Below are 21,168 nucleotides of genomic sequence, written 5' to 3' on the forward strand. Positions count from 1 at the left end.
ACCTTACCGCCCCTCAGGAGCAACTCGCAATCCGTTTGGAGCCCAAAATGGCGTAGGCTCTCCATCCCCGTCGAACAGAAACAAATCACAAGCTACTTCCACCTCTAACCAACCGTGTTTCCACCGCTTGAGCCTTGATAACCCGGCTCTACTTCTTCGCGTCCAGGTGTATGAAACTTCGCAGAGTTTAAAACCAATCGTTACCAAAAATGCTCCCCTCTTAGAAAGTTTTAGTACTAAATATCCTCAGCATCTTGTTGATTCCTCCGAGCGAAATGCATAACATAGATGGCTTAGTTGGCCTTGAATCAGTGTTCCGCCAGGGCCTCGTTGGGAGGGGCTGGTGTTGCTGGCCGTTATGCATTGCATGGTAATTTTTCTTGGCAGTTCTTGCATAAATATCCATTGGGCTCTGAAGCTCTTTTGATGACACTTTTTCCATGTTTTCACTCTAAAATCTTGCAGGAATTACAACTACCAGCAAGATAGTCATTTAACAGGTAGGTAGGTGGGTGGGTACATGCCTGACCGGACTGGCACGTAAGGACAGCACATTGGGGGCCCCAGTGCATTAACCATGTATTAAGTGCAAAAACGTGATCACCATGATTGCTGCAACATGACATGATTTTGCAATTTGGCATGATTGTGAAGATTTTGAAAGGTCAGATGCCAGACTGCAAACAGTTGTTATACCAGACATGTCAGGATTGGGGTTAAGGGTAGACCTAAAATTGTCTTGCATGCAGGCTTCAAATGTGAGTAGCCCACAAGAGATGATCCAATATTGCTAGTTAAACTGCATGGTGAGCAGACATTTCAAGGGGTTAGCATATTTCTGGTAATCTATAGCAAATATTGCCTGAAGTAAACTAAGATGTTGTCCCCAAACATAGTATCTTTGAAGTTCTCCTTGATTTAGTCAGGAATCTTACTGGCACACACCTGCATGATGCCCAGAACATTGATACCAGGATAACTATTGGTCAATAGCATTCAGGACATTGATGTCATTTGGATATATGGCATAGTGGATACATTTTGTCTTGCAAACTGGGCTGTATCAGGGTGTAAGAAGCATTTTTATGAAAATGCTTTCAGGCATATTAGCTTCCCAAGCCTTAGAAATCATAATTCCTCACTGACCAGTGCAATTGCTAGATGTGCACACAATGATTATGTGGGATTGATGGTTGCCACAGCGATGGCCTAGTCTGGCTTATATGACAGATAAATGGCTTGGTGTAGAGTTTTCCAGTTATTGATGGAACTGACACTCAGATAATTCCATTATTCTGGGCAGTGATGCACCATCACAGGTCATTCAGCCAACATGCCTTTGCATGGCTGGCATGCAAGTGGATAACCTAATTGGGCAAGCCAACTAAGTAACATATTAGTTAGGATTCCAGTAAGCAGACATTTTAGCCACCCTCTAAACATAATGTTTCTAAGTGCTTTTATCTGGAAATTGCCCTCAAAGCATCATAATTCTCAGAAAGATTGACTGTGCTGAAATGAGTGCAGTCCATGTGCCATACTGAGCAGCTGAGAGCTTGGGTTGCAGGGGGAGTTATGAAACACATGGCCATACTGTGCAGATTGGATTTTGCCACTACATCAGACATGTCATTTGGACATTTTGTTCAGCTTAACATATTTTTTTGCATTGCAATCAGGTCAGGAATGGGGTAAGCAGCACAATATTTTATATGCATGGATGACAAATTGCTGCACTTGCAGCATGTGGTTTCTTCATCATTGAAGAAGTGTTGTTCAGTCATGTTTAGTATAATTCACTGTTTCATTGTTGCAGGCAGATATGGATTCTGTGAGGGTTGCAGTGCGGGTACGGCCTTTCAATCAAAGGTATGTAATAGCTGTTGCACGTGGGGGTTGATGTTAATTTTAATGATGATTTTTAACAAAGTTAAGCCAAGCAAGCAAAGCCAGAATTGCTTAAGTGACTGAGTAACTTCAAGAGATGAATAAGGCATCATCTGTATGCCTACACATCCACACCATTCTCAAATGCTTGGCATGGCTTTAGACAGTACCAAGCATGTTAACTTTTAATGTATATTTTATGCAAGGCTGCCTAAATAATCACACCCCTAGAAGCAAAGGTATTTTCCCCCAATTGTTTGATGATTTTGGAAGGAAATTTTTTTTTTGTATTTCCATAATCACATCATTCTCTGTCTGCCAAGTCAATGACTGCATGTGCAGTCTCATTGTGTGATGTGTATTTTCAGGGAAATTGACCTGAATGCTCAGTTATGTATCTCCATGAAAGGAAAGAAGACCATGATCACAAATCCAAAGGTATATATTTTCATCTCAGTGATAAGTACATGTCCATAATTCCATGATAGCTCTTGTGTTCAATTATGATTGCACTAGCATGTTTTTCCCCCTGCTGCATTCTCAATGACCACAACAATGTTACAACATTAGCAGCCACCTTCTTTGCATGCAATGAGAGTAGCAACCATTGAGTCAGGCTGGTGATGCAGATACCATGGGTTTGATCTCCAGTAGCTTTTTACACTGATCCCAGTCATATATCTTTTATGACCTCCCAACCAATGAGTCTTGGGGGCCCATTAGCATGTTTTGACAGCTGGGGAGCTGAGGATGCACAAAGATAAGCTGTCTGAGTGAATGAAATGTCACCAATCAGCAGCAGTGGTCAATCCATGCTTAGCTTGCATATTGTTCTGTTTCCATGTATTATCCATGCAATTTTCATTAATGTTGTCATGTGTCATTTCAGCAAGGTGAACGTGTGGACACCACCCAGTGTGATGATGTCAAGGAGTTCACCTATGATTTTTCTTACTGGTCATTTGATCCACATCATAGAATCTTCCATTCACAAGAAGAGGTAAGTGATGTTTCCAGACGGATAAGTGAGGTGCCTTTATAATGCCTGATTATATAGCAACATTGGATGCATTCAAGCCTGCGTGTGACTCACAATTACACACCAGCAGGCAGTTTTACTACAGTAAACCATCCTTTCATAGAATGCTGACAGCATTACAAAGTCTTGAATTGCATGCAACCCTGTTTTGTGAGTCATGCCATGCATTAGGTATGTTTGTCTGAGGTGTGATGGCAAGTGACACATAACATTACCGGATGCCCCGGTACTGTAGAAGTAGTCAGTCCTGTAAGGAAAGCACAGCCCACCCCACACTATCCGCACTCTCATTAATGATTGCAGTACAAAGTTATCTCAGGATGGAAAATGGTGGTGATGCTTTCTGGAATACCTATTCAAAAAGCTGTAAGTCTGGCCATTTAATGTCCATTTAGGTCAGCAGACAAAGCCAGAGGAAGTAATGGTCACACTCGGATGTAGTCAGATCTAGCTCAGTCACACCTTTATGAAGGCCAACAATCACCACCTAGAAAGGTAATGCTTCCAGCATTTGTATGGCCTCATAGTTGCAAATTAGTTACCAGACGCACAGGCCAAAAGATATAGGAGTTAAATCTTTGGTCAAACTTGACTAACTGCGATGGCTTAGAAAAGTCGATGATGTTGTTTGGGGAAAAGATGATTCATATTTTATTGAACAGGGTGGTGGCTTCAGGACAGGTTAAGGTGGAAAATGGTTGCCCTTTATTTAAGCAGATGTAAACGACAAACTTTGACCAAGAATTTGGGCATTGGCGCAAGATAGTTTCTTGCTATGAAATCGGACATTAACTTTTTCATCTATGGTATGTTGTCTAGAATATGGAAGTCGAATCCGGCCAAAGTACAAGCCCGGAGGTACGAATAAACACTGGTATGTTGTCAGTATCCGATCAGCGGTCTTTGGCTTCACAAAACGTGTTTTGTAACATCATACTTATTGCCTTCCCCTCGGTAGTCTCAGAAATGAAGTGCTCATTGAGCTGAAAGATCCACATTCCTCAAGCCACCGTGTACCACTGAGATGGCAACCTATGGCCGTGACAGCGTGACCGGGAAGGACGGTGCCGGAGGGACAGCTGAACGTGTCCGGAGAGTTCTGTCGGGGGCTGTTCGGTAGGCCGGTGCCGAAGAGACGAACGTGTCCGGAGAGTTCTGTCCGTGGCTCTCCAGTAGGCTGATGCCGAGGAGACGAACGTGTCCGGAGAGTTCTGTCCGGGGGTCTCCAGTAGGCCTGTGTCGAAGAGAGGAACGTGTCCTGAGAGTTCTGTCTGTGGCTCTCCATTAGGCCGATGCCGAAGAGACGAACGTATCCGGAGAGTTCTGTGTGTGGCTCTCCAGTGGGCCGGTGCCGAAGAGACGAACATGTCCAGAGAGTTCTGTCCGGGGCTCTCCAGTGGGCTGATGCCGAGGAGACGAACGTGTCCGGAGAGTTCAATCCGGGGCTCCTCAGTGGGCCGGTGCCGAAGAGACGAACGTGTCCGGAGAGTTCTGTCCGGGGCTCTCCAGTAGGACGGTGCCAAAGAGACGAACGTGTCCGGAGAGTTGTGTCCGGGGCTCTCCAGTGGGCTGATGCCGAGAAGACGAACGTGTCCGGAGAGTTCTGTCTGGGGCTCTCCAGTGGGCCGACGCCGAAGAGACGAATGTGTCCGGAGAGTTCTGTCCGGTGCTCTCCAGTAGGCCGGTGCCGAAGAGACGAACGTGTCCGGAGAGTTCTGTCCGGGGCTCTTCAGTGGGCTGATGCCGAGGAGACGAACGTGTCCGGAGAGTTCTGTCCGGGGCTCTCCGGTGGGCCGATGCCGAAGAGACGGACGTGTCCGGAGAGTTCTGTCCGGGGCTCTTCGGTAGGCCGGTCCCGAAGAGACGAACGTGTCAGGAGAGTTCCGTCCGGGGCTCTCCAGTAGGCCGATGCCGGCGAGACGAACATGTCCGGAGAGTTCTGTCCGGGGCTCCGCAGCAGCGAAGTTACGGCACCAGCTGGCTCGTCGGTGCGTCGCGTTCTGGTGACAGGGGGTAGCTGTTAAGGGCGTCGACGCCGGTATAGAAGCGAAAGCAAAACGGAGATGTCACCTGCCACCTGCTACTTACCCATTTATTTGTAGTGACAGCTGTCATACCGTTCGACGTCGAGGAGCGCATTTGGAATGCTCTCGACACCCGCTGAGCGGCTCACCACTCCCTGCCCTGAAGACACGGGCGGACGCTCGGACGATGGGCGTGGGGCACAGCGGAGAGGCGCCGGCGGCCGTAAGTGGAGAGGGAGTTACGGTGCAGTGGGCTCAGTGCTCAGTGACACGAACTTTCCTTTTTACGGTGTCGGCAGGAGGAATAGTTTCCAGACAGGCGGCATTTTAGGTACTTAGGTACGCATCCATAGATACGTTAGATTTTGCGATCATTGACGACTGATGTCACGCTTCTTATCAACATCGACAGCTGTAAATGTGTTGAAGGTTAGCTTTGGTTGCTTGTGTTTGAGGGCTGGCGGCGTGCTTTCACGTGTAACGTGTTTCCTTCGTCTTGTCATGGCGTCCAGCTGGGGCTCGTGAACCTTATGGTCCGTCATGCCATGCGACGGTCTGATTTGCACATTTGGTACTGTACAGACAAGGCATGGACGCCATATGGCCATTGTAGCCGGTCCGCCCCAAAGCCCAAATTATCATCATCATCTGCAGACAGAGCTTGTCTGTAGGCTCAGTGATCCAGATCTGTGTTCTGCATTGCACTAATCAGTGTCATGAATACTTCGCAATGCCTACGAGAATGCGAAAACACTCAGTAGAGCTGTCTCTCTCAGCCTTGCAGAAATTCTGCGGGTTTTGAAATGATCCTCGCTATATTTGTTTTTCCTCCTCTAAGATGCTACTCACATGTCGACGCCTGCAACATACGGGGTACTGCGCTTCGAGACACTGTTGGGCTTGAACGCCAGCCAAGGTTTCATGCAATGATTCAAACCCAGACCTGATCGTTCCTTTGCCATGTAGAACCTACTCCTACACCCGAAATGTCCTATTTCAGCAGATGGCGAACTAAGCCCAATTTAGGCTGGACCAGCACGTGCGTCTTGACTCAGGAATACATGACATACCATATTGCCGAGTGCTTTCCACGAGAGCTAAGAGATGCCAGTGAGGATCAAGAGGCCAATGTATCCCGATACACCTCATGAAACCAAATCCACTCAATGTCTCTCATACGCAGACATTTGAACTAAACCTAGCATGGCTGTTGTGCTGTAGTGTGATGATAACATGGCGTGGCACCTTTAGTTGCAGTACCTAGCATGGCTGTTGTGCTGTAGTGTAATGATAACATGGCGTGGCACCTTTAGTTGCGTACCTAGCATGGCTGTTGTGTTGTAGTGTGATGATAACATGGCGTGGCGCCTTTAGTCGCGTACCTAGCATGGCTGTTGTGCTGTAGTGTGATGATAACTTGGCGTGGCACCTTTAGTTGCGTACCTAGCATGGCTGTTGTGCTGTAGTGAGATGATAACTTGGCGTGGCACCTTTAGTTACGTACCTAGCATGGCTGCTGTGCTGTAGTGTGATGATAACATGGCGTTGCACCTTTAGTTGCGTACTGTTCCGACGCAATACCATAATTTGATACTGCCATGTAGGTCATGCCTATCTTCGGTGACGCGGGCGTGTACCAAAGATCTGAGCTAAGTCGTGCACAATGTCACGCTAGCTAGATGTGTTGCTCGACTAAACTTGAGCGACGGATGCCGCACCTGACTGTCTGCCAGCTGTGTGTATAGACCAGTGGCGCACTGAGCGTTTCTCATGGGGAAGACACCACTCATTTTGTTTTCGCCGAAAACCGAATTGAGCGGACCTTAGTCGTGCGCAATTGACGTCAAACAACATGCATGTGCTCGATCTTCTTTTTGCGTGTCGATCTGGATTTTTTTTAAGCTGTAAACTTTGAGTCACATAGTTTTAATGCGTGCCATAAATTTGGTTAGGGGGGGGGGGGGGGTACTCGCCCGAAAGTGGTATCGGGTATATAACATTATGCTGGAGCAGACCCATGTGACATCAGTTTTCCTCCCATTTATCGCGTGCGATCGGTGTGTTTCAGATCTACCTCAACCTGGGCGTGGACGTGGTGGACAATGCGTACCTGGGCTACAACGCCTGCGTCTTCGCCTACGGGCAGACGGGCAGCGGCAAGACGTACACCATGATGGGCACGGCGGTGAGGGCGGCGTGCGGACGGCTGGGACTGGCGGGAGCGGGCGGCGCCGCTCCGGGCTGCTGCACCGGTGGGGGCGGGGCGGGGTTGGTGGGCGGCGGCCGCTCGCCGGCCTGCGTGGGCCGCCGTCCCGGGCCGCTGCAACGGTGGAGCTCTGCCGCAGCCCTGCAGCTCTGCTGCGTGGGCTTATGTGGAGTGTCGGGTGCGAGATCGCCCGCCTCCAGTCAGCCTTGAGGCCGATGGTCAGTGGACGGCGGTAGTTGTAGTTTGTGGCTGGGACGGAGACTTGTGAGGGGACTTTGCTTGCCATCCCCGCACCGCCGTCGCCGACCGTCGCACGCGCCGTCCGGTCCGAGGCCGGTGGGTGACAAGGCTACCGCTCGGCACGCCGACCGTCGCCCACGCCGTCCGGTCCGTGGCCGGTGGGTGACAAGGCTACCGCTGGGCACGCCGACCGTCGCTCACGCCGTCCGGTCCGAGGCCGGTGGGTGACAAGGCTACCGCTCGGCACGCCGACCGTCGCCCACGCCGTCCGGTCCGAGGCCGGTAGGTGACTAGGCTACCGCTCGGCACGCCGACCGTCGCCCGCGCCGTCCGGTCCGAGGCCGGTGGGTGACTAGGCTACCGCTCGGCACGCCTAACGGCGTCGCAACGGCTGGCTACATTACGTAACCGGCCAGTTGGGTCTGGTTGGCTGATATTAGGTGCGCAGTCAGTTGAGCTCCGCCGCTGGTCGGGCCGGGTCCGTGATCGCCGCCGCTGGGTGGGGGAGGGTCCGTGTTCACCGCCGCTGATCGGGCCGGGTCCGTGTTCGCCACTGCTGGTCGCGCCGGTTCCCTGTTCTCGGTAATCTGCACTATGCACCGTCCATTTTTTATTGGTCTCATGCCGTCTGCGACGGTGGCCATGCTTTTAAATGTACTCCTGGCATGCATTGGAACCGGCGGGTTGTCCGGACTCATTCTTGCAAGAAATGAAGGCATGTTATGGAGCAGTGACGTAAACAAGTTGGATTGTGTCGGATTGTGACATTGGGTAAACAAGTTCCGGCGTTGTCAGGACGCAATTTCAGGTTGAGCGATACCTGTCTGCGCGACTGGAGGGGGGGGGGGGGGGGGGGGGGCAGCGCAGTGGGGGATTCCCGTCTCGCTGTATCGCAGCTCTTCTTCGAACTAGTCCTTCTTCCACCCGGCACGAGTGGCGGAGCAGCCGGGGCGCGGCCTCCGTTCGTGAGCGTGTGTGCTGGGACCGGCCGGCATCTGAGCAGGTGCCACGTTCAGCGTGCCCTGTGGTCCCGGCGGCGGGCCGGGGCAGGGGAGGGGCGGCGCTGAGTGACGGCCCGGCGCGCGACCCGGCCTGAACGCCGCGCCGGCTGTGTCGCGCCCCCCCCCCCCGTCCACCCGCCGTGCAATCGGCCTTCCACCTGACCTCCTTGTGAGCTAAAATCGACCGACAAGGCGTGCTGTGGCTTGCATGCGAGGGCTCGACGACAACGTCACAGCTGGAGGGAAAGGAATGCGTGGGATGGCAAACAGATTAGAGGTCAGTTTTCGAGGTGTACAACATGAGCACACGATGCTGTGACAAATTTGTTAGCTGGAATCTCCCCTTTCACGCCTTTTTCTCACAATTCTCTTCCGCTCATGCCGTGTATTGAAAGTTGGCATCGTAGGTAATTGCTCGCGCGCGCTGTGTGTCCGTATAATCCAATCTCAAATTCGATCTTGCCATGTTTTCGCTGATCGACGCTCTCTTTGCTGCTTAGATACGAGAGGACGGCTGGGACGTAATTCACGGAGCTGTTCTAAATCGTGTCGTGGCCGGTCTGTGCTTCTTTTCGTGTTGAATCCATCCGGATTACACTTTGCCAAATCTCGCGCAGAGATAATTCGTACCTGCTGATATGGGCATGCCATGCTATAGAAATGTTAATGCAGACCTAAGAGTGGAAGGCAGTAAATAGCGCACACCTGGGGAGATGCAGGTTTTCTGACACCATGTGGGCAACATCTGCACCAGTTAATTTGCGGAACTTGATGCTTTTCGACGTTTGTATTTGACGCTCACTCATCGAAAACAACGCGGGTCGTCATCTGGGGTTTCGGTTAGTTGTGTCTTGTTTTGTCCTGCTCCATGTGTTATTCTGACTTCCTACCGTGCTGTGCTGCCAGGTCTAATGCCGTTTTACCTTGCCATTTTCATTCCAACATCTGTTTTCGGCGTGTCTTATTGTGAGCGCTTTACTCTGCTGCTAATGATACAACCGGTGCCTGTCACTGAAAGTTTTCTGATATTTTGTAACCAGCATTTGAGTTTTTGAGCGTATTTACAGAGGCCGGGACGGCAAATAATCTATCACGTCGATGTCATTTATGACGTCACGCCCCATGGATTCTGTGTTTTTCGGTGTTGGCAGCGACCTGGATAAAAAAGAATCATACGTGACTTCATGTAGAATCTCTGCAGGACGCGCAGAATGTTTGTCCGTTACTTAAACGGAATGTTTCACATTTGAAGGTACTGATGCAAGCATCAGATGGGATGAAATAAGCTAACTTTTAGCTGGTGGCATATTTTCAAGTGGAAAAGGCTACTCAAGGCATGACGATAACACTGTTAAGTAACCACGCTCCTCAATGCATCATTGTTTGACAACGTCATCGTGCCTTGCACAACTTGATTTAGAGCCAATGGACGACCGTTACATCTGGATATCGCGCTGACGAACGGCAGATATGAACAACTCAACAATTATATTTGTATTGCCCTTTATGGCCGCGTGGCAATTGGAAATGACGGGATTTGAATGACTATTATGGCATCATGAGTGCATGGGTAAGCTTTAAATAGTTCCCTCGAAATAGCCCGCACATCCTCGCTTGCGTGTAGCTCAGCAACTGGAGGGGTTTAGATCGTAAGGACAGGACTGCAAACTGTAACGCACGATCTTCCAAATGGCTATCTCAGTTCCAAACCCCATGCAAATGTGAAACACTCCCTTTAATCGAAGTGCGACAGAAATGACGCGGCAGGCTCATATATCAACAGAGTAGCGTGTGCGCCCACAACCGATGGCGGGTGAAGAAGAAAAAGTGCGACTCATTACAAACATCAGAATTCACAGTTTCCATGGGTGGCGCACTCGCACGGACGCAAATGCTAGGATCTTGCTTGCGCAGTCACGAAAATTACGAAAACGCTAAGTTGCGCTGCTGCATCCTGCTGCGCTGCGAACATGTCCAGCAAAGAGTCTACACGGAGCCACGTTAAGTGTCCCGTTTTTGGTGCGCTGCGAATACGCCTCTCATCTTTTTGTAGGCCTACGACTGTCGCCGTCGCTCAGTGGCTTACAACTGGTTTCTGGCTAGATCGAGAATTGCCGTCTCGTAACCACGCAGGCAGGCCGGCATGCCGCTGTACAGCCGGAACAGTGAAATGCCGGACAGTCGGGACGTATTGTACCGTGCGGTCGGGACGTGTTATGCCGTGCAGTTGGGACGTGTCGTGCTGTGTAATCGGGACGTGTTGTACTGTGTAATCTGGACGCGCTGTGCTGTGGAGTCGGGACGTGTTGTGCTGTGCAGTCGGGACGCGTTGTGTTGTGTAATCGGGACGTGTTGTGCTGTGCAGTCGGGACGTGTTGTGCTGTGCAGTCGGGACGTGCTGTGCTGTGCAGTCGGAACGTGCTATGCTGTGTAATCGGGACGTGTTGTGCTGTGCAGTCAGGACGTGTTGTGCTGTGGAGTCGGGACGTGTTGTGCTGTGTAATCGGGACGTGTTGTACTGTGTAAGCGAGACGTGTTGTGCTGTGGAGTCGGGACGTTGTTTGCTGTGCAGTCGGGACGTGTTGTGCTGTGCAGTCGGGACGCTTGTGCTGTGCAGGTGGACTATTTGTGTCGTGATGCGGGGATGTGTTGTGCTTACAGTCGGGGACGTGTTGTGCTGTAGGAGTCGGGACTGTTGTGCTGTGGCAGTCTGGACGTGTTGTGCTGAACAGTGCGGTCGGGACGTGTTGTGCTGTGGAGTCGACGTGTTGTGCTGTGCAGTCAGGACGTGTTGTGCTGTGCAGTCGGGACGTGTTGTGCTGTGCAGTCGGGACGTGTTGTGCTGTACAGTCGGAACGTGTTGTGCTGTGGAGTCGGGACGTGTTGTGCTGTGGAGTCGGGACGTGTTGTGCTGTGCAGTCGGGACGTGTTGTGCTGTGGAGTCGGGACGTGTTGTGCTGTGCAGTCGGGACGTGTTGTGCTGTGGAGTCGGGACGTGTTGTGCCGTGCAGTCGGGACGTGTTGTGCTGTGGTGTCGGGACGTGTTGTGCTGTGCAGTCGGGACGTGTTGTGCTGTGCAGTCGGGACGTGTTGTGCTGTGCAAAGGGGCCTGGCTGCACCATGCGGCGAGGGCAGTTTTGAGCCGCGCGGCTGGCCCATTGCTGCGCTCGGTCGTGTAGCCGGCTGGGTGCCTTGAGCGCTGACGGGGGCCGTGCCGCAGGTGGAACGGGGCCTGATCCCGCGCATCTGCTACCGGCTCTTCGACAAGATGGAGAGCTCGTGTGACGTCCGCTACCGCACCGAGGTCAGCTACTTGGAGATCTACAACGAACAGGTGCGTGACCCGCCTGGTGCCGCGACTGCTGCGATGCCGGCAGGGCGGCGAAATACGCCGATCGTCCGAGACGGTCGGGTCTGTGGGCCACTGCCGCTGCCTGTGACAATGGTGGCGTGCTACCTGGGAGGGGTGGCGCGGGTACTGTTGCCGAGCCGTGCCGCCAGGCATCGGCCTGGCTGGAGCCGACAGGTGCCGACGTTTACCGTTCTCTGCGGGCCGGTGCAGTGTCGTCGGGTGGGCGGGCAGAGCCGTCGCGCTTGGCAGCGAACGGCGCTCCGTTCTGCGCGGTACGGACGTGACTGAGCGGCGCCTTGTTGTCCGTCTGATTGCTCTGACTGCGGTGCGTAGGTGAAGGACCTGCTGCAGGACCAGCAGAGCCACTCGCTGCGCGTGCGCGAGCACCCGCAGACGGGGCCATATGTAGAGGAGCTCTCGCGGCATCTGGTCTCCTCTTACGTCGACATATCGGTAAGTGGGCGCCGATCCTCATCCTGCGCCGGCGATTAAGTGGCACTTCATCCGCATGACCCCCTGCAGTCGCGCCCTGTCATGGCGCGGTTACCTGCCCCTGAGACTGCATGGGTGCGGCGACAAGGTAGCGACCGAGCGCTACATGCTGACGCGCTCAGTGTGCTCTGCCTGCTGTCTAGGCTACCACGGCTGGCGGCCCCGCTGGCTGCTACGTTGTCGGCGCATGACTCGGGACTGTTCTGAGCTGCCCTGTACAGTGCAAGGTACCCCACAGCTTCCAGCACCATGGCTGGGGCGGGTGCCGATATAAAGGGTGCCAATAATGTTTTGGTTAACGCGTCTGCGTTAACCGATGCACGTCTGGGAAACCAGAGGTACCGGGTTCGATTCTCCGCGGTGCCCGCCCTTTTTACCAGGGTAAGAGGCGGGCGGTGCCATGTAGCCTCAGCAGCTGAGTGCGTCGTTATGTCCCAATGACGGCTGGGACGGGTGGGCTTCGTTTGGGCTGCCCGCAGATGCACAGCGAGAGGCCTGGGATGGGACGGGATGGGATGGGTTGGACCACCCTGTCGGTCGCAGTCTGGCCGGACGTGGCTGCGTCCGGCGGCGCGCTGCAGCCGCCAGCGCCGCGCTCTGTTGCTTGTCGGCGGGGTGTATTTGTGTTGCCGGGTCCTGTCCCGACTGCTCCCCATGTGCAGCCACTGTCAGCCATGTCCCGACGACTCCGCTGTGTACTTCAGGCGCAGAGTCTGCCTGCCTGTAGGAGCGGATGAGGTCGGTTGACCTGGGTGGTGCGGGCACGACTGTCGTGAGCTGACCTCGTCTGACGTGATCTGTTTAATGTAACCTGACCCGACTGGACAGTCCTGGCGGGACAAGCGAACTGATGACGGAGGGCGGCACGTACGGCACCACAACCAGATCAGATGCGAATGGCGCGAGCTGGCTCGACCTGACCTGAACTGACCTGACCTGAGCTGACCTGATTTGACACCAGTTGCCCGGCCGGCAGGAGCTGATGGAGCGGGGCAATACGCACCGGACCACGGCGAGCACGGGCATGAACGACACCAGCTCGCGGAGTCATGCCATCTTCACAATCACATTCACGCAGGCTGCCCTGGTCGAGGGCCTGCCAAGCGAGAAGACGTCCAAGATTCACCTGGTCGACCTTGCTGGCAGGTGGGCCTGGTGGCAGGGTCCGAAAGTGTGGACGGTGGAGCCCCGTGTGCTCCTGGGATGGGTCAGGACCGGGTCCACTAACAACGTGTGGTTGGGGTCCGCGCCGCACATTTTGGTGGCCTTGTATTCAGTTGTCTTGGTTTTTGCTCGCTGATATGCGGTTGGTAACCACGCTACTTTGTTTGAACATTGTCTCATCGTGGTGCGACTTATCGAGATAAGTGGCCCAAAACAGCTGGCATACTGGCCGTTTCCTTTTTATAGACCGCTGTTCTGTCTCTGGTTGTATTCGTTCACTAATAGACAGCTGCAAGGCGTGCCGTTTTGTTTGGACTTGCGCTGTCATGTTGAGACTGATCCAAGTAACCGACAAAAAAAAAAACCAGCTGTCATATGCACAATTTTCCCGTTTTGTTTCCATCCCCGCTTTACTATTTCTTGTATGTGTTCGGCACCAGCTGTTCATCGCTACCAACCGAGTCCTAACTGGGAAGCCCCCGCGCGAGTGCTTGAAGTACATGTCACCTCCAGACGTGTAACGCATTGCCGAATAAATAAGCCGATTCCGCCGATCGATTGGCGCGAATACGCTGTGTCATGCCGCGATCGATGGTGTCACAATATATCGGTCACTGGGATCTTGGTCCGCTGAAATCAACGACATGCAAAGAGTTACACCATGACCTACAAATGATGACATGTCTCAAATATGACAAATGTGGCATGGCTGATCACATTAACCTCGTGCTCTTTGTTGGAGATGTTCGCCCCCCCCCCTCCCGCCCTCTTCCTGGAGCCCGGTATCCATCCTGTCGGACGAGCCCCCTGACTATGTCACCTACTTGCCATGACAGTACTGGCACTTCTGCTCGTGTACGTCTGACCGTGCCGACACTGCTGCCCGTGTGCCTCTGACCGTGCCGACACTGCTGCTTGTGTACCTCTGACCGTGCCGACGCGGCTGCTTGTGTACCTCTGACCGTGCCGAATTGGCTGCTTGCGTACCTCTGACCGTGCCGACGCGGCTGCTCGTGTACCTCTGACCGTGCCGACACTGCTGCCCGTGTGCCTCTGTCCGTGCCGACACTGCTGCTTGTGTACCTCTGACCGTGCCGACGCGGCTGCTTGTGTACCTCTGACCGTGCCGAATTGGCTGCTCGCGTACCTCTGACCGTGCCGACGCGGCTGCTCGTGTACCTCTGACCGTGCCGACACTGCTGCCCGTGTGCCTCTGACCGTGCCGACACTGCTGCTTGTGTACCTCTGACCGTGCCGACTTGGCTGCTCGTGTACCTCTGACCGTGCCGACGCGGCTGCTTATGTACCTCTGACTGTGCCGACGTGGCTGCTTGTGTACCTCTGACCGTGCAGACTTGCTGCTCGTGTACCTCTGACCGTGCCGACTTGCTGTTCTTATACCTCTGACCGTGCCGACCTGGCTGCTCGTGTACCTCTGACCGTGCCGACTTGGCTGCTCGTGTGCCTCTAACCGTGCCGACTTGGCTGCTTGTATACCTCTGACCGTGCCGACCTGCTGCTCGTGTACCTGTGACCGTGCCGGCTTGCTGCTCGTGTACCTCTGACCGTGCCGACTTGGCTACTCGTGTAGCTCTGACCGTGCCGACTTGGCTGCTCGTGTGCCTCTGACCGTGCCGACTTGGCTGCTCGTATACCTCTGACCGTGCCGACTTGGCTGCTCGTGTGCCTCTGACCGTGCCGACTTGGTTGCTCGTGTGCCTCTGACCGTGCCGACTTGCTGCTCGTGTACTTCTGACCGTGCCGACACTGCTGCTCGTGTACCTCTGACCGTGCTGTCACCACCGGCAGTGAGCGCGCCAAGGCGACGGGCGCCACGGGCTCCCGGCTGCGCGAGGGCGCGCACATTAACAAGTCGCTGGTGACGCTGGGCTCTGTGATATCGGCGCTAGCGGAGGCGGGCGCGCGGCCCGGCCGACCGCATCCGTTCGTGCCCTACCGCGACTCGACGCTTACCTGGCTGCTCAAGGACAGCCTGGGGGGCAACGCCAAGACGGTGATGATTGCAGGTGTGCGGACGCTGTGGGTGGGGTCGGGGGGAGGAGTGGGCTGAGGTCTGGTCGGCCCAGCACACGGTGCGGGCTACAGCATCTGGCATGTGGCCGTGTTTGGGGTCCGGGGGAGGGAGAGACAGTGGGCGGAGGCCCTGTCAGCCCAGCACGCGGTGCGGGCTGCTGCATCTGGCATGTAGCCGTGCCGGTATGACCGCAAACAGGAGGGGCCGCGATCGCATGCTCTGGACGGTCTCGCGTGCCGGGCTGCTGGGCGGCCCGGGTATGGTCGCCGCCGCATTCGGTCGTGAGCAGTGGCTCGCTCCCAGAACGATTTCACCGGTTATCCGCATCGCTTTCGGGCCGTGTGGATAGACGTACGGTGATGTGCGTGGAGAATGCTAGAGACACAATACAAATGATGCCAGGTTTCAGTCTGTCTGGCACGCCCTAGGGTCGGTCCCGTGCGTTATTTCGCAACGTTCCGTTACATTAAAGAGACATCTGGTAAAGAAATTAAATTTCGATGGGTGCGTGAGAGATGTAGAGGCTGAGCAGCTGCCTCAGCGTCGCGGCAGCGGCGCCCCGGCGCGTGCGCCACGGCCGGGCGGCTGACTGGGTGCCCCTCCCCCCGGCGGCAGCCATCTCGCCGGCGGACGTCAACTACGGCGAGACGCTGAGCACGCTGCGCTACGCGCACCGCGCCAAGTCGATCGTCAATAAGCCGACCGTCAACGAGGACAAGAGCGTGCAGCTGATCCGCGCGCTGAGGGAGGAGATCGCTCGGCTGCGCGCGCTTATCGAGGGCGCTGGCGAGGTGAGGACACGCCTGCGCAGGTCTGACCGAGGCTGGTGGGGTCGTGGGGAGGCGGAGGCGAAGCCCGTGGCGGGGATGGGGACGGGTCCGGTTGTAAGAGGACGGGATGGTAGTTAAAACCATTTGGTTGTGAGATGAAGTGCGATAAACTGGTCGGCATATCTGCCACCACAGTGTGTATGTGCATGGATAGTTGAGCTTGCATAATGGCTACACATGATGTTGATACCACCAGATTAGGCTATTTGCAATTCGTTACCTTTTAAGGAAATGCTAGCAGATTTTGAACCGCCGCCTTTTGTGCCGGGGACACCCACACCACCGACGATGAGCCGGGTGTGTGAAGCCCATGTCCTGACCCTTACCATGGCTGTGAGCAGGTACCTCTGTTGATGCCTTCAGGAATGTTGGCCTGACTGTGATGTAATTTTAAGCCCGTGAGTTCCAAACTGTAAAAGGCTCGTCACCGTATCATCCCCGGGATGTCGGCGCCGTCTCAAAGGTATGTGATGCAAGCACATCGCAGGTGCACTGTGTTCGACGCGTTGTACGCCATTGGCCGCAGTTAGCCGCCAGTGGATCACAAAAAGGTGGCGCTTACTTGATATGGGTGTTGATCTTTGTAAGTATTTACCGTTGGTAATTTCGAATATCCTTAGAAGTCAAGATCGCAAGTCTTAATGATTAACTGTAGTGAAATTCACTTCATGTTTTTGTGGTGGCTCTGGTAGCTTTGTTCTGCGCCCACTAAAGAACACTTGGTGCTTAAGGTACCTCTGTGTCTAGTAAGTTTTGTTTATTTCATTAAAGGTGGGGAGAGGGGGAGGGGGGAGGACTCGTTGTCGCGGGATTAATTTAAAGAGGCGTCCCAACAATAACATCAGAGCTTATAGTGGATGGGTTGAATTGCGGCCAGTACATGCGAAGTCCGGCGTGCTTTCGTACCAAGTCAAGCCTGGCGTGGCACCGCTTCGAGTGCGCGGCATCCATCGCCGGCTGACAGGGGCGAAGTTCACCCCCTGGACTTCGCCGGTGCGATAGGCAGGGGTGCGATGTGGCGCGGCGCTATCATGGAACTTCAGGATCGACCGACGCCCTACAGATGGCACTGCGGGCACATACCGCCGTGTGCGCACCGACTGCTTCATGAGCTCGGAAGGAGCCCCGTCGGGTCTGTGTGACGCCCGCTGGTTACCATGTGAAGATCGGGCTCGGTTGTAGCAGTTACTCAGATGGGCGCAGGCCTTTTGTAGATACAGTGATCATTACGGCGTAGGTAGTGATCAATCGAACGTAATCAGCTTGCCATGGGCCAGGTATTTAATACCAGGCCACGTTCCTATTAGATGTTCAACGAATACTCAAAGATAAGGTAAGATATTTAAGTCTGTAAGCCTGCCCCCAGTCGTACTGTTCAAGAGTTATGTAGGCAAATAAAAACTGTGGGTATCTGCCTTAGTGCTTGTGGAGAGGGAGGGAGGGAGGGAAGGAGGGAAGGGGGGAAAGAGGGAAGAAGGGAAGGAGGGAAGGAGGGAAGGAGGGAAGGGGAAGGAGGGAGGGAGGGAGGCAATACATCCGCTGGGTATCGGACAGGTTTTGCTTTTCCACGAAGAGAGGCATCTAAATAGTTTTTTAGCCGAAGGAAGCCCAACTCTCGACTCAGCTCTTTTGTATAAGATAAGTTCGGAAATTTTACCATTGATTTCTTCTGTGATTACGAAAAAGGATGATGTGGAAGGATTATGCACGGTATATATGTATAAGTGAATATCGCTCCTAGAAAGGTCTTCGCATTTTCTGCAAGGGTGCGAGATCAAAAGTTATCAAATACCACGGCGAGGAATGATATAAATATAAATAATATCTGCGCACTGCAAGGACCTTATATATTCAACTTTAACTTTACTTGCTTGAAAGTAGCATTCCTCCATCTTAAGCCATCGGGAATATTAGATGGAGTAATGTATATGCTCAAAGGCAAATCCACAATATCGGACTACTAATAGAGTTCAGGTGGGGACAATTGGATAAAAGCTATCCTATGACTGCTTTCTCGCAGTCATTGCATTGTGCAGCCATCGAACTGTAAACGATTAGGCTATCCATGCAATAACGTATGACAAGGAAGCATCCATTTAACATTACGTTTTTATAACAGCGTGGGACATAGAGACAGACCATGGGCTGTACACTGTAACACGATGATAAACATGTCACCCATTGCCTGCTGCTGTCGGTTGCTGCCTGTGCCTGTGGTATGCCATTCGCAGGGCCCCTGCTGACCTAGCTCCGCGTCAGCCCCAGACAGCGTGTCCTGCAGCCGACGCCTGACCTGGTGCCGTGCCTCCCTGCTCCCTGTGCTTGGTACGGTAGCCGACAGCTGACTGCGGTCCGCGCCGCTCCCCGGCAGTCGTCAGCTCTAGACAGTGTGTCCTGCAGCCGACGCCTGACCTGGTGCCGTGCCTCCCCGCTCCCTGTGCTTGGTACGGTAGCTGGCAGCTGACTGTGGTCCGCGCCGCTCCCCGGCAGTCATCGGCCCCAGACAGTGTGCCCTGCAGCCGGCGCCTGACCTGGTGCCGTGTCTCCCTGCCCCCTGTGCTTGGTACGGTAGCCGGCAGCTGACTGCGGTCCGCGCCGCTCCCCGGCAGTTGTCAGCTCTAGACAGTGTGTCCTGCGGCCGACGCCTGACCTGGTGCCGTGTCTCCCTGCTCCCTGTGCTTGGTACGGTAGCCGGCAGCTGACTGCGGTCCGCGCCGCTCCCCGGCAGTCGTCAGCTGTAGACAGTGTGTCCTGCGGCCGGCGCCTGACCTGGTGCCGTGCCTCCCCGCTCCCTGTGCTTGGTACGGTAGCCGGCAGCTGACTGCGGTCCGCGCCGCTCCCCGGCAGTTGTCAGCTCTAGACAGTGTGTCCTGCGGCCGGCGCCTGACCTGGTGCCGTGCCTCCCCGCTCCCTGTGCTTGGTACGGTAGCCGGCAGCTGACTGCGGTCCGCGCCGCTCCCCGGCAGTTGTCAGCTCTAGACAGCGTGTCCTGCGGCCGGCGCCTGACCTGGTGCCGTGCCTCCCTGCTCCCTGTGCTTGGTACGGTAGCCGGCAGCTGACTGCGGTCCGCGCCGCTCCCCGGCAGTTGTCAGCTCTAGACAGTGTGTCCTGCGGCCGGCGCCTGACCTGGTGCCGTGCCTCCCTGCTCCCTGTGCTTGGTACGGTAGCCGGGAGCTGACTGCGGTCCGCCGCTCTCCGGCAGTCGCCGCGCGCCCTGGAGCTGATCCAGGAGAAGGAGGCGCGCGCTGACGAGATGACCAACCAGTGGATGGCGGCCTGGGGCGAGACGCAGAAGATATTGCAGGAGCAGAAGACGCTGGGCCTGCGGAAATCGGGCGGTGAGGCTCCCCGTCCGTCCCTCCCCGGCGTATCGGCCGGCGAGCGGTCCCTCCGCCCCGGCCGCCCCGGCCGCCGCCAGGGTGGCCATCACGGCCGGTACCCGGCCAGGCCCGGCCCGATCTGCGCCGAAGACGAATGGCGCTCATGGTGCTCGGCGCCGATGTTAATGCGGCGCCGTCTTTCACGCGGTAATGCCCCGAAGCTGGCCAGCTCTCCGTTGCCAAATCCTCCCGGTCCGGGGCTTTGCGCGCACTGTATGGGGGAGGGGGGGGGGGCGGGCGACGGTTCCAGTTCCAGTGACGGGGTCGACCCGACCCGACTCGACCCGATCCCATGCGAGCGCACTTGGCTTGGTCTGGCCCGACCTGACTTGATACGACCTGAAGTGACTTGAGTGTGCCTGGTGTGACCCGACCCTAGCCAGCCGAGGGCTGATGCTGGCGCGGTGTTTCAGTGGGAGTCGTGCTCGACTCGGATCGACCTCACTTGATCGGCATCGACGACGACCTCACCAGCACTGGCATCACGCTCTACCAGCTCAAGGTGACAAACTCACATCAAAATAAGGATCGTAATTATCATCGCCACGTGCTCTGATCTGTGACACGATAATGTAGATAAAAACAAAACAATAGAACGAGGAGACCACTGGCCAGAGTAATCGGCGAAGAAACTACTGCTGAAATCCAATCACCTACCCCCAGCTAACTTAAGCTGCCCTTTTCAAGCCGAACGCGTCGGTGTAAAGGTCTGACTTTCCGTCGTTAGTCGGTCGGCCGGGCTCCCTCCCCCGATACAGACGGCGACGGAAACTTACTGAGCGAAGCGACCAGTTACCATGAAATGGTCTGTGGTGGTGGGAAGCTGGTCTGCGACCAACGATGATGCTGATGCCTGTGCTGTAGAGAAGATTGTGTAAGTGACTTGCTATATGAGTGAACGGCTCCGTTGCTCTGCTGGTGTTGTGGTATTGTCGTATGAGGTGTCGCATGCCTGCTACAGTGTGTCAACAGATGCGCTGTTGGCTGTGGGGTCGTTGTATCACATCCTGGTGAGTGTTGAGACTTGTCATACATAATGTTCACTTTGTATGTTAACAGTGGCTTTTCGCGGAGCCAAATGAATGGGAGCATTGCGACCCTTTTGCATTCATCCTCTCTGTGAGAGCTGCGTGGGAGGCTTGTGATGCGCTGCAAGTGTGTAAAGTGATTCCGGGACCGTTCGAGTCTGATTTCGCCCGTGATTGTCCTAGGTTCCGTCGTATTTCACGTCGCAGCGGCCAGCATGTGGCTGTATGTAGACGGCATCAGGCCGGTCACTGGCGTCGGCAGGGCGGGCCGCCGTGCCGGGCTGCGCCGGCTCACTCATGCCACGGCACGAGGCTCCCGGGGCGTCGGATGCTCGGCAGACGGCAGAGGGCAGGAAGGCCACTGCCGAGGGCAGAAGCGTCCGCATTTTCCCCGGTTTCGTCTGGTGGCCGGCATAAAGAGTAGGCTATCTTCAGTGCGGGAAACATCAGGCGGTGCAAACGCAGCGGTAGAAGTAACAGCTGTCGCGTC

The 21,168-nt window shown here is 54.8% G+C and overlaps 1 protein-coding gene across 1 annotated transcript in view; it reads left to right on the forward strand.

Moving 5' to 3' along the window:
• Positions 1–319: 319 nt before the first annotated feature.
• Positions 320–21,168, forward strand: part of LOC119094084 (kinesin-like protein Klp98A) — a gene marked incomplete at its 3' end in the record, with an annotated part of 119,607 nt that continues 98,758 nt past the window's right edge. The window contains exons 1-5 of the mRNA XM_037217161.1: positions 320–500; positions 1,817–1,869; positions 2,256–2,325; positions 2,777–2,887; positions 7,019–7,135. Coding sequence (XP_037073056.1) covers positions 1,823–1,869; positions 2,256–2,325; positions 2,777–2,887; positions 7,019–7,135 — 345 coding nt within the window. The remainder of the gene's footprint in view (positions 501–1,816; positions 1,870–2,255; positions 2,326–2,776; positions 2,888–7,018; positions 7,136–21,168) is intronic.

This window comes from Pollicipes pollicipes, unplaced genomic scaffold, assembly GCF_011947565.3.
Source record: "Pollicipes pollicipes isolate AB1234 unplaced genomic scaffold, Ppol_2.1 Scaffold_4002;HRSCAF=4701_pilon_pilon_pilon, whole genome shotgun sequence".
NCBI lineage: Eukaryota > Metazoa > Arthropoda > Thecostraca > Pollicipedomorpha > Pollicipedidae > Pollicipes > Pollicipes pollicipes.